The sequence below is a fragment of the Eptatretus burgeri genome, chromosome 1 (assembly GCF_056783735.1).
Source record: "Eptatretus burgeri isolate ZD-2024b chromosome 1, Ebu_testis_v1, whole genome shotgun sequence".
In the NCBI taxonomy this organism is placed as follows: domain Eukaryota; kingdom Metazoa; phylum Chordata; class Myxini; order Myxiniformes; family Myxinidae; genus Eptatretus; species Eptatretus burgeri.
This window is the reverse complement of record NC_140961.1, coordinates 97,168,008-97,181,426: the sequence shown is the minus strand read 5'-3', so window position 1 is coordinate 97,181,426 and position 13,419 is coordinate 97,168,008. Positions and strand designations below refer to the sequence as shown.

Genomic DNA, 13,419 nt, shown 5'->3' with positions numbered 1-13,419 from the left:
GGTTGACTGATTGTTCTGCACGCCGACCGAGGAAGGATCAAAGGACGCAGCTTCTTTGGCAATGCGGAACACTGTAGCCATTTCTGCAGGCTTGGCACATCCAACAGTACCGAACCGGAAACAAACACCCCTCTTCGGACTCCAGGGAGCAATTTTATCCATGTCCTTTTCAAATCACTTCTCTCAGCCACATCTGTGGGCATTCTTCAGCTCTTTATCATCGGCCGATCTTAAGCCCTTTCTCATCTGCTGATCTTCAGTTCTTTTCACTCGGTCGTTTTTATAGCGGCTCCAGCAAGCGATGAATGAACCCTCATGACTAACAGCTCTTTGCATGAGCTGCCCCAATGGTTTTTTCACCTACTATTTTTCAATGGAACCACACTTATCCTAACCTGTTCTTTACCCCCTTATATACTTAAAGAATGCCTCACTATTAAGCTCAACATTCTGAACCATATCCTTCTCATACTCTCTTCTGGCTTGCCTAGAATATTTTCTTAACTCATCTCTGTTTCCTCTTATACTGATATGAGTCTGACTCCAGTCCTGTTATTTTATACTTAATAAATGTCTTCTGCTTCTCCTTAATAGTACTCCTTATCTCACTACTCAACCACCCTGGCCTCTTTCTACCTCGAGTTTTACACCTCACTTGAACATATACATATTATGCACCCGACACATTTGCTCCTTGAAGGTTTCACATTGCTCTGATGCTGACTGGGCTCTTGTTCGCTTCTCCGATTCTATAGCAACCATCTCTCTCCTTACACCCTCAAGGTTTGCCTTCCTGAAATGTAATGGCCTAACTCTACTCTATCCCTAACTCCAATTCTCACCAGAATTTATACGCATGTCATGCGATGTTCACTTGATCCTCAATGCTCTCCTACCTCCACCTTCTCCACGATATTGGGATCATTCCTTAAAAGGAGGTTGAATACTGCACTCCCTCTCATGGGCCGATCTATAAACTTCATTAAAAAGCAATCCTGCACAATATTGAGGAAATCCTCATCTGCTGTGCACTTTCCCTGTTCCTGGACCCAATCTATCCCTGGAAAGTTACGATCCCCCCAAAATCAATACTCTTCCCTTACCACATGCCTTTCTGAATTCTTCATGTACCTTTCCTTCCTCCTCTTCCCTCACACCAGGAGCCTTATAAAAACATCCTTCCAGCATCTTACTGTTTTTACAATCTCAAATCTCTATCCACACATAATCCTCCACATTAATTCCCTCCTTCATCATTATCTGTTTGACTGAACTTGGGTTCAAGCAAATTCCCTCCTTAGTTCCACCCTTTTCTCTTGATGCAATGCTGTCTCTTACCCAGATTGCTGCACTTCTTATTTTCTCCTTCCTATCACATGTAGCCAGCCCTCTTATCCTCCAACTACTCTTCTCATTAAACCTTGTCTCACTGCAAATATATCATACTTTTCACTATATACTTTGGCCTCGAGGTCTTCCATCTTATTATTTAAACTCCTGGCATAGGTATAGAATATACTATATTTGGCTTTCCCCTTGTTGAAATTATATTTTCCTGCCTGACCTTACCAATCACAGTTACGTCATCACTTCTTTACTTTATCGCTTCTCCACCCTACTCAAGCCTAAAAAAAGCCTGAATTCCCTCCTCAAATCCCACTGAAAATCTTGCTTCTCCCTTTATATTCAGCATATGACCAGCATTCTGGAAACATTCCCGTTAACCCCAAAATGATTCCCACTGCTTCCTAAATGCAAAACCTACACCATTCTTGCAGCCAAAGGTTGACATCCATTGATCAGTGTGACCACTCCTCATTTTCATAAATGCCAAGGTGAGCCAATGAAAAAAGCCAAGAATTCACAAGGTTTCGGAAAAGCGATGATAATAGAAAACCTAGATGCTAAGGTGAACAACGAATAGCAAAGATCTTGTGAAAAAGGCCAAGGAGTGGTCACACTGCTATTGATGTGCTCATCTTTTGTATGATAATATTCTTGATCATCTGTCAATCCATCCGTCCATGTGTAAAGCTCCTTTCCACCCATTGGTTGGACAACTTGCCTGACTCCACCAACAATTGTAACCTGAAAAATCGTATGGCCACCATGCCGGTGAAGCAAAAGACATCTTTGGAGCTGTCATATGAACAATCGCCATGGCCTCTTATGGACACAAGAGATGATGCACTTTCCCTTCGGTGTAAAACCGAAGTGACTGTTAAAGGGATATTCAGATATTGAAAGATTGGAGCCAATTGGCATCAGGGGCCCAGTGAAGGCCACAGCCACAGTACATATAAGCCTCAGGCCTTTGGTTTCAGTCCTTCAGCTTCAGGCCTCTGGTGTCAGCCTTATGGGCGAGTGCATTTGGAATCTATCCGAGCGATATAACCACATTGTATTATGTAAGCATATGGGCAGTGGGAATGTTTTGCTTCAAACCTGGGTTATTTTCTATTTTCAGCAATGATCAAGGGAGTGGTCTGGTGCCTATACAGCACCCATATAACTATGTGGCATTCTCTCGAGCAAGGGGGTTTTACCACAGAGATTCCATGGGTCATTTCTATATTTTACTTTAACGATGTGTATATGCATCAACAAGAAGATTATTGATTGATGGTCGTTTTTATTGGTGCAATTAGGCTGCTCATGGTCACTTGACATTTGCAATTCCACGGGATTTCTGCATATCTCATAGGATTGTGAGTTGGACAGGCGACTCTGATGGGCCATGATATATTTTTGTACAATATCAGCATAAGCCATGCTGTTGCTGTTTTGATCATGGTTTTGCTACCCCTCACCCCTCTGTTCATGGGTCGCTACCCCCTCACCACTGCCTGCCCTCGCTACCCCCTCACCACTGCCTGCCCTTGCTACCCCCTCACCACTGCCTGCCCTCGCTACCTCCTCACCACTGCCTGCAATTTCTACACCTCATAAGGTATTAAAAAGTTGAACAAATGGAAAGGGGGCACCAAAGACGCCTCCTTGGCTGAGGCATCATTTTATTTAGTGCTAAGAAAACCAACAAAAACTGTCTCCCTGGCCCAATACCTACTTATCTCTATTGCTGCATCCTCACCTCTACTTGCACTAGCTACCCCCTCACCGCTGTCAGTCCTCACTATGCCACCCCCTTGTAACTAGCAGTCGATGCTGAATATTAATTTTTGTTATTGGTTGGTTTTAATTTTGAGAGGGTTGTGACACTTTATGCTCAGATGAATGTGGTTATAAGTAGAGGCGGCGTTCGGTGTGTGCAACATGCAATTGCATAGAGCCCCGAGATAACAAGGGGCCCCCACACGACCTATTATGGTTCACAATCTTTCGAAACAGGGCCCCCGATGGTGGGGTCTTCAGCGCAAAGGGAATGCACCATGTCAAGGAAAGAAAGCACTGTCACAGTGTCACGTAATGAATCAATTAAAAAATGTTTTCCCCTGATGTTTAATGAGAAAGGACTATTACAAAATTAGGGGTTGAGGTTTGTAGAGAAATTAAGTGGAATAATAACTACGTTCAATGTATACACACAGGACAATAATCACATTAAAATTTGTATAATTCCTAATTGGGTGGTCGCTAGAGTACCCTTATTTTCACTATTTCCGTCTCTCTGTATGTATGTTTGTATGTTGGGTGGTCGCTGGAGTACCCTTATTTTTACTTTTTCCGTCTGTCTGAATGTATGTTGGGTGGTCACGAGAGTACCCTTATTTTCACTTTTTCCATCTGTATGTATGTTTGTATGTTGGGTGGTCGCTCGAGTACCCTTATTTTTACTTTTTCTGTCTGTCTGTATGTATGTATGTATGTATGTATGTATGTATGTATGTTGGGTGGTCACGAGAGTACCCTTATTTTTACTTTTTCCGTCTGTCTGTATGTATGAATGTTGGGTGGTCACCAGAGTACCCTTATTTTCACTTTTTCCATCTGTATGTATGTTTGTATGTTGGGTGGTCGCGAGAGTACCCTTATTTTTACTTTTTCCATCTGTATGTATGTTTGTATGTTGGGTGGTCGCTCGAGTACCCTTATTTTTACTTTTTCTGTCTGTCTGTCTGTATGTATGTATGTATGTATGTATGTTGGGTGGTCACGAGAGTACCCTTATTTTTACTTTTTCCGTCTGTCTGTATGTATGAATGTTGGGTGGTCACCAGAGTACCCTTATTTTCACTTTTTCCATCTGTATGTATGTTTGTATGTTGGGTGGTCGCGAGAGTACCCTTATTTTTACTTTTTCCGTCTGTATGTATGTATGTATGTATGTTGGATGGTCACTAGAGTACCCTTATTTTTATCTTGCCAAGCAATTTTTGTTACTCGATCGGTTTATTTGTTTTTTTGTTTATATATTTGTCTGTTACAATTGATTTCAACTTTCAACTTGCTCTCTAAGTCACAGTTCTAAAGCAATGGCTCTCAAGCTTGACTTGTATACTCGTGAGCGCAGTAGCTTTCGACGTCCAAAATTTCGAAGGTCAAGGTCAAAGGTCAAGGTCACCAGAAGGTCAAACATCAAAATCAACGAAACCCTTAGATTTTGATTAAATTTTATCGGATCATCTCCAAACTTGGTGGATATATAGCATATCGATAGGTGCTCAGCTGATTACTTTTTGGTGGCGATCGGCCTTGACCTTCATGATTAGCGCCTTAGGTCGAGGTTGACCTTCATGAAGGTCATTTTTAAATCTTTGACTAACAGTATCGAGTAGTACCTCAAATTGAAGCCCTCGAAGTGTTTCTCAGATATATAAAAATTTCGTCGTTATGACGTCATTTGATGACGTCATGACGAAAATCTGATTTTTCATTAAAAAAAATGAAACCCTCAAATCAAGGTCTTTTGGCAAGATAACCTTTGACCTAAGGCCAAGGTGCGCCTTTTATTACTTTTTTCCGTCTGTCTGTATGTATGTTTGTATGTTGGGTGGTCGCCAGAGTACCCTTATTTTTACTTTTTCCGTCTGTCTGAATGTATGTTTGTATGTCTGTATGTAATGGACAGCTCTGGAGGCCAGAGGAGTCAACCAATTTTGATGAAACTTGACAGGTAGGTTCATACCAGGATCTTGTTCTATGCTTTTGAGCACCGTTGCTATGGACACCACTGTTGCCTAGCAACGGGACTTTGACATTTTTGAAAAATCATAAAAAAATTATTTTTTCGAAAATCAAAAACCGGCTTCCAGGCTTTTATGCGCACTATAATCAACCCTTTTGTCAAAAAATTTCAGCCCCACCCGTCAAAAACTGTATGACTAGTATGCAATTATGTAGCGACCACCCATGTCGCCTACCGGCTTGTTTGTATGTTTGTATGTAATGGACAGCTCTGGAGACCAGAGAAGTCAACCGATGTTGATAAAATGTTGACAGGTAGGTTCATACCACGATCTAGTTCTATGCTTTTGAGCACCGTTGCTATGGATGCCACCGTTACCTAGCAACGGGACTTTGAATTTTTTGAAAAATCCCCAAAAAACTTTTTTTTCGAAAATCAAAAATCGGCTTCCAGGCTTTTATGCGTACTATAATCAACCTCTTTTTCAAAAATTTTCAGCCCGATCCGTCAAAAACTGTATGACTAGTATGTAATTATGTAGCGACCACCAATGTCGCCTCCCGGCTTGTGTTAATCTATATCGATATTGGACAGCAAATCCACACTACAATTTATTGCACGATCACAAAACAACCCCTCATTCATAAATGGACTAAGCTATGCATACGGCGGAACGTTGCGGTTGTTAAAATCGGAGCACCTGTCCCAAGGATGAAACAAAATGCCCCAGCAGTGCTGAAAAGTGAAAAATAGCTCAATGAAAGGGGAAAAGGGTTAAAAATCACCCGAAATTAACATTTTTCATTACACAAACAAGCAGAACCAGAAAATAGTCTGAGGCCAAGCACATCAGTGTGACCACTCCTTGGCTTTTTTCACAAGATCTTGGCTATTCGTTGTTCACCTTGGCGTCTTGGTTTTCTATAGGTTTTCTATTGTCATCGCTTTTCCGAAACCTTGTGAATTCTTGGCTTTTTTTCATTGGCTCACCTTGGCATTTATGAAATGAGGAGTGGTCACACTGAAGCACAGGTGCTGAGGTTTGTTCCATTACCAAGAAGCTAGCTAGTAGCTCTTGTCAAGTGGTTTAAGCACTTAAACAAGCATTCCAACGAAACTGTTGATAAGGAAAGGCTAGCTCGCTCGGCAAGCATGAGCAAGCTGATACACCCCTGGATCAGATTTTTGCGTGAGTTTGTGTTTACGGCTGGTGGTGTCGGGTGAGATTAGGAGGTTACCATTATTGTACTTGCATAAAATATTTTAAAATTATTCTACAGGAGTAGCCGGGAGGGGGGGGGATCACGTCATTCTTTTTATGACTGCCAATTATTTTACGATTATTATCGTAAACATTATTATTATTAATATGCTCGGATCATTATTCTTGTTATTACTTTTGTTATTTGAAGTGCCCTTGGAAAAATGGCATGATAAGGTGGAACAGCGACCAGGCTGTTGTATATACACCTTTCCAAGGAAGAAAAGGGCAATAAAACATGAGCATTCCTCTGGATTTTTTTCCAATTGGGTCTAAAGCAACATAGGCTAAGCGAGTGTGAAAATGACACAGAATCCTCTTACTCGTGACACAATTAATGGTTCGGAAGCGTCACTCGTAATACCCTCTCCCACCACCACGAGGAGCGGCGCGACACGGTTTGCATTGACAGATAATTTGCATCGCCCACCTTCAGAACTCCAAGTGAGGAGGACATATGAAGTCACGACAGTTTTTGCTATATGACGCGTAGTCCCCTTGAAAAGTTCAGTTGGTTGAGATTCAATAAGTAATGACCGACTACATCAACTTTCAGACAGATGGACTCCAAATTGCGTATTTTAGTGTGATCACAGATTGACAGGGCTCACAGGGGCCCCACCGGGCTTCTTGGAATTTTGCATGGAGTCCCCAAATGACTATCACCACCTCTAGTTATGAGAAGTATTTATCTTGTTTAACTTTATATAATAATTGAAAAATTATTATGAAATAATAACTGTTGTGTTTGCAGGCCGTGGAAGCAGATGCTGTCACGGAAAAAGGTGGTTTGGCTTCGTTGGTGCTCCATGAGAGCCATGACGTGGAAGCAGTTCAGGAGTAAGCAACGATGCTTACAGTAAATGTTTTTGCCAGATGACCTTGAACCTGAATGATAGTTTTGTTTTAAACATTAATTGGGAAACTTCACTTAGTTGCAAATTCCACCACTTTGAGCAGTAGAATACCGATTGTGACGTTTTCTGTCGCCTTCCTATTTTAATTTGTGTTTATATCGGCTTCAGTTAAAATAATGCATCGCCTAAGTAACAAGGTCACCTATGTGCTTTGAACCGATAATTGTGATTGGCCCAAGCCATTACTGGGTCATCTCTTTTTCTTATGGCAATCTCTCCAAACAAGGCATAAAGCTACTCAAAGTAAAGGGCTAAGGGAAGGTGAGATAAAGATAAGAATAAAGCAAAACAAAATGAAAGAAAGATAACAAGAAAACATCCAAGACACAGGAAGTAGTAGAAGTCAGATGAAATTGAATTTTTGAATTGAAGAAATTTACAAGATTTCCCCAGAAATGACTGTCGGCCATTTTGACACACTTCCAGTCATGTAATCGGCATGACCTCTGCAATTTAACATACCACAAGTCTGGAGACGACGATGGTTCACGAGCAATGTACACAGTTCGCCTTTTTTATTTTTTGACCTTCGAGGGGACGCCACGGGCAAACTGGCGGGAATCGAGAAAAACGTAAAGGATGAAAGTTGTAGTACTCGAAGAGCACGACTTGCATACCAACTTTCATTTGAAACAGTTGAAAACCCGAGGAGCTCGATGCCCAATTTATTGATTTTTTTGACATTTTCTAAGTTCGTGACCTTGTGACCTTGACCTTGGGACGAAAATGAAAAATCGAGCTCTGTGGGGCTATGCAGGTGCCATTGGGCTAACCATATACCGAAACCCCTGCCAGATTTCACAAACCCCCTCGGAGAAGATGTAAGTTGAAATCGGCTACCCCCTAAAAACACATGTTTTTGGGCGTGGCTACACCCATTCTCAGAAAAACACAACAAGATCATGATACAAACCTCCCACCCAAATTTTATCAGGATCGGATCAAAACCCACGGAGCTATGCTCGGGAAAGACAGACAGACAGACAGACAGACAGACAGACAGACAGACACCCATAACGAATATAGTGGTCACTTACTGACTCGTGAACCAAATTTGTTGCCATTCTGATTGCTGGGTATGGAGAAGAAGATTTTTGAAGGAATTTATTAAGTCCCCAATTTTGACCTACTTAAAGTCATGTGACCCGAACGAGTTTTCCAATCCCCATTACCAGACAGGAGCGGAACCTAACTGCCAAATTTCAGCCGGATCGGCCCAGTGGTTTGTCCAAAGAAGTCGGAATATGAGACGGACAGACAGACGGACAATTCCAATTCCAGATAAGCTAAAAACAGATCAATTATAAACACCCACAATTAACTAAATACCGATCAGGTCAGGTCAGGTATGGGAGCATGTGCCAGAACAGCGCGTCGCTGCGTCCATTTTCCGCCGGTACTCCAGGGGCCTCCGTCTGGCCATCCCCCAGGCAGATGCCAGGCCCACCCCCATCCCCTTGAGATGCCGATCAACCTGCTGCAACCACGAGGCACGTGGTCGGCCCACCGGCCTCCTCCACTCATGAGACTCCCTCGCTGAGAGAATCTGGTGAGCAGGATCAGCGTCAGGAAAACGAGCCACATGTCGATACAGCCGCAACTGACGCTCACGGACGCCGCAGGTAACAAATCTCATACGAGTCTCTCTCAGCAACCGCTCGTTGGACACAAAATCCGACCAGCGATAGCCAAGGATTCTCCGAAGAGACCTGGTACCAAAGGAATTAAGTCTCCGTCTCAGATCCTTGGTCAGAGTCCAAGTCTCGCATCCATAGAGCAAGACTGGAAGTACCAAGGACCTGAAGACTCAGACTTTCGTCCTCCCGCACAGGTACCGGCAGCGCCACACCCCATGATCCAGTGAATCCATGATTCCCCAGGCCCGACCCAGACGTCTATTGACCTCTGATTTACAGCCAGCAGAGACATGAATATCACTGCCAAGGTAAGTGAATCTCTCCACGACTTTAACATCCTCACCACAAACAGACACAGACAGGACAGCAGCATCCAAGATGTCACCGAAAGCCTGGATCTTAGTTTTGACCCAAGAAACCCATAATCCCAGCAGCTCCGACTCCTCATTCAGCACCTCGAGGGCCCCCAAAAGGATATCTAAAGTCTCCGCAAAGATGACTGCATCATCTGCAAAATCAAGGTCCGAGATCTTGACATTCCCAAACGATGCACCGCAGCTTGATCTCTCCGACATCGTCCCTAAAATCCAGTCCATACAAGTGCTGAAAAGTGTGGGGGCCAGTACACACCCCTGACGAACTCCAGTAACAATTGGAAATAAGTCAGAGATGGTACCACCACACTTCACAGCACTCTCAGTACCAGAGTAGAGTTCAGACATCAGATCGATCAGTTTTGGTGGCACCCCACGAAGACCAAGAATCCTCCAGAGGACATCCCGATTCACTGAATGGAACGCTTTACAGAGATCAACATAGGCTGCAAGCAGCCCCTGCCGAAACTCTCATCTGCGTTCAGTGAGGACACGAAGGGCAAGGATACGGTCAATCGTTGACTTCTTTGGCGTAAAGCCTGACTGCTCTGGACGCTGGTGCTCAAGCAGATGGTGGCGAACCCTATCAAGAATTATCCGAGCAAAGACCTTGCCCGGCACTGAGAGCAGCGTCACCCCTCGGTAGTTGTTGCAGTCTTGGCGATCACCCTTCCCTTTCCAGAGAGGGACAACAAGGCCCCTCTTCCAATCAGTTGGGATGATGCCTGTGTTCCAGGCAGAGCACAAAACTACATGCAACGACACGAGTGCAGCATTTCCACCAGCCTTGGGAAGTTCAGCATGGATGCCACAGATCCCTGGAGCTTTGCCCCGTTTCAACTGGTTCACCGCAGCCTGTGTTTCCACAAGCGAAGGTGGACCACAGTTGATTCGAGGGTCAGCAACAGGGATTGTAACACCCTTGACGTCCAACTCGACAGCTGGGGGATCAGCCTGGTACAACCGCTCAAAGTAACCGGCCCAGCGGGCCTTCACTTCTCACTCCTCTGTCAAGAGCCGACCACTCTTTGCTCTAACTGCAGTCCTCCGAGGGATGGGCTTGGATGAATGCAATGCGCGAATTCCCCTGTAAGCGGGACGAGAATCACCTGTCCACAGGTGATGCTCTACCCCCTCACAGATTCCTCGCACATAGGCCTCCTTGTCCACCCTCAGTGCACGTACAGTTTTACGCCTCAACTCCCTGAACAGCTCAGCGCTGCCATTCAGCCTTGGCCCTGCGACTCTGGTCAATGGTATCCAGTGTCCCTTGAGAGACAAAATTCTTCTTTGCTCTGCGGTGAGTTCCAAGACATCCACCGGCAACATCAAGGACGGTGGTCTTGAAGGCACTCCACAACTCTTCAGGACCCCCCAAAGCACCCAGACCCCCCAAGTGTCCACTCAGCCTGTTTGCAAACTCCTCAGCTACTCTCTCATCCCTGAGCTTGCTCACATCCAGCCTAGGCTGGGATGGTACCATTCTCCAGGATTTAAGGTGCAGCTTTAGAGTTGCTCCAACAAGCCTGTGGTCAGTATTGAGGAACTGAGCACTCCGGTAGACCCTGCAGTTCTGGATCATCCTCCAGTGACCGTCAATGAGGACATGGTCAATCTCCTTTGCCGCACCGCCAGCGTTGGAATACCAAGTCCAGCGATGAGCTTGTGGGCGCTGAAACCATTAACCAGCCACCCTAATTCCATGACTTCTGGCAAAGTCAAGGAACTTAGTGCTATTCTGGTTCATAGTTCCTGACCCATGGGGACCAACACACACCTCATAACCATCCCTATCAGTTCCAGTCGATGCATTGAAATCCCCCAAGACTAGAAGTGTATCTCGTCTGGGGCACTGATCAACCACAGACTCGAGTGTGGCGAAGAATGCATCCTTCACGGTGAGATCACTCGCCTCAGTCGGAGCATAAACAGAGACCAGGGAAATGACACCTAAGGAGTGACGAATCCTTAATCTCATAATACGCTCGTTGACCGGCGGTACCTCAATTATCATTGGGGTCAGCTTATTGGACACAGCGACAGCAACTCCTTGGGTATGGTAACCATCAGAGCGACCAGACCAATAGTAGGTGTAACCACCCACCATTATCTCGCCGCAATCCGGTCTCCGAAACTCAGAGAGAGCTGCAATCCCGATGTCCAAACGCTTGAGCTCAGATGTATACCGATCAAATACCAATCGGCTGTTGTGATGCCAAACAAGCCGACGACTCGTTAAAGTGCATCTCAATTTGATGTTTGCAAGACCATTAGTTTCGACAGCTATCGGAGAAGAATGTCTTTTTGCAATGTGATGATACAATAGAAAATAGAAAGAGTGGTTGGCAGAGGGATTAATTTTTGCCTGAGTCTGTGTTTAGCATTTTTGGAATCTTGCAGTTACAGCGGCGATAGCCTGTAACAACTGTGGGAAGGAAAGCAATACGGACGCAAGAGATGATGTTGATGGACAAGAATGTTAAAGGTAGAATAAAATGCCCAATGTTTTTTTTCAATACTCATCTCCCCTCCCTACTCTGGGCCCACCTCTTTCCAAAATTCCAGTTTTTTTGCCTGAGGATTTGCCTCAGTACCATATTTAGCACTGTTGACCATGCACCCAAGATGGTGCTACTACACTCCATTACAAGGCCGAACGGTATTGAGTAAAATTGGTGATGGTTAACGTGGGGTATGGTATTAGGGTTTAAGTATTGATGTTTAAAGGGGAACCCAAACTCAAATTTTTTTTCTGAGAACCATTGAGAATCATTACTCATGGTTTAATTTTAAGGGAAAAAAAATTTTGAATTTTTTTTTGCCAATTCGCAGTGTCGAAGACCTCGGATTCCGAAACTGATTCCACCATCATTAGTAACACTGAAGGTTCTCAGTATGTTGAAAGTGATCATTGGGATTTTGAAAAAATGTTTGGAGACAAAATAAGTAATGGAAACGCTTTCGGGGGAATTCTGGAGCCGTATCATTTCGAGGTTTATGCGAGCAATTCAGAGGAAGAAAGCGGAAGTGTGAGTGAAGATGAAAACGTTGATCACATGTTCACTTCAGATTGGTGGGTTTGATTTTCCATTCAATTGTCGGTTTACAAAGAAGGGATTTTGGGTTCATTGATAAATTGGTTTATATATCACTTCAAGCAAAATAGCCGTCATTGCTCGCCAGCACGGGCACAGCCCAGCAAACTCGGACACCGCGGACAAATTCGGCAACAGATGCTTTGTCCCACCGTCACAGGCTGACCAGCTGTCTTGTATGTTACGTGATCATCCCATGTCATATGTTCCCCGGACGCCACTTGTGTTCATGTCCGTGCCGTGTCCCACCGTCATGTCTGTGAGTTGATGTCCCTCCCCAGTGGATGTGGGATTGTGGAGGGGGGAGGAGTGTGAAGGGGGGTGTGGGATGGGGGTGGGTATTGTGGGGGTGATGGTTGATGCGGAAATGTGGGGGGGTGGTGGAGGGGGTGTGGGATGGTAGTGAGTATTATGGGGGTGATGGTTGATGGGGGATTGTGGAGGGGGTAGTGGTGCTGGGGGAAGTGGGATGAAGAGGGGCGCCCTGAAAGTTTTAACGTCCCAGGTCAAATCCTCTCTGAGGAGTAGATGATGATACTTACATACATACATACATACATACATACATACATACTTTCTCTCCACTATAAATAGGTGGTAGTTCATTTGATTTGCATAAAATTGTGTTGATAATAGATCATTGTTTTCAGGTGCTCTTGGGTTTACTGATGGGCATTGGCAACAGGTGTTTGATTCACCGCTCAAATCACCCATGCACATGTACTTGTAGCTGGGTAGAGATGGTGTTACAATTTTAAGCGACGGCTGTTTCTTCCGCTTCATCATGGGTATGGCATCCTCTTTCAATTGTGCCGGTGGCATCCTCTCTCAATCGTGGCAGATAACCACAAGATCTATAGCCATCTCTGTTGTTTCATAACAGTGCTCTGTAAAATGTTCTGAGCACAACACCGAACATTTTGTAGGCCCGATCCACACGCAGGTATTTCGGACAAACTTTGTCCAAATTCAGACAAACTTAGGGTCTTTCGGCCTTCGGTGCAGCATGAAACCATCTCGGTTTGTATGACTGCAAGCACCAAGGACAC

At 44.5% G+C, this 13,419-nt stretch overlaps 1 protein-coding gene across 3 annotated transcripts in view; it reads left to right on the top strand.

Annotated features, from left to right (window-relative positions):
• CABCOCO1 (ciliary associated calcium binding coiled-coil 1) overlaps positions 1–13,419 on the top strand; it is a 52,679-nt gene that overhangs the window by 25,751 nt on the left and 13,509 nt on the right. For all 3 annotated transcript variants that reach the window (XM_085892399.1, XM_085892409.1, XM_085892390.1), the window contains exon 2: positions 7,102–7,187. In XM_085892399.1, coding sequence (XP_085748525.1) covers positions 7,102–7,187 — 86 coding nt within the window. The remainder of the gene's footprint in view (positions 1–7,101; positions 7,188–13,419) is intronic.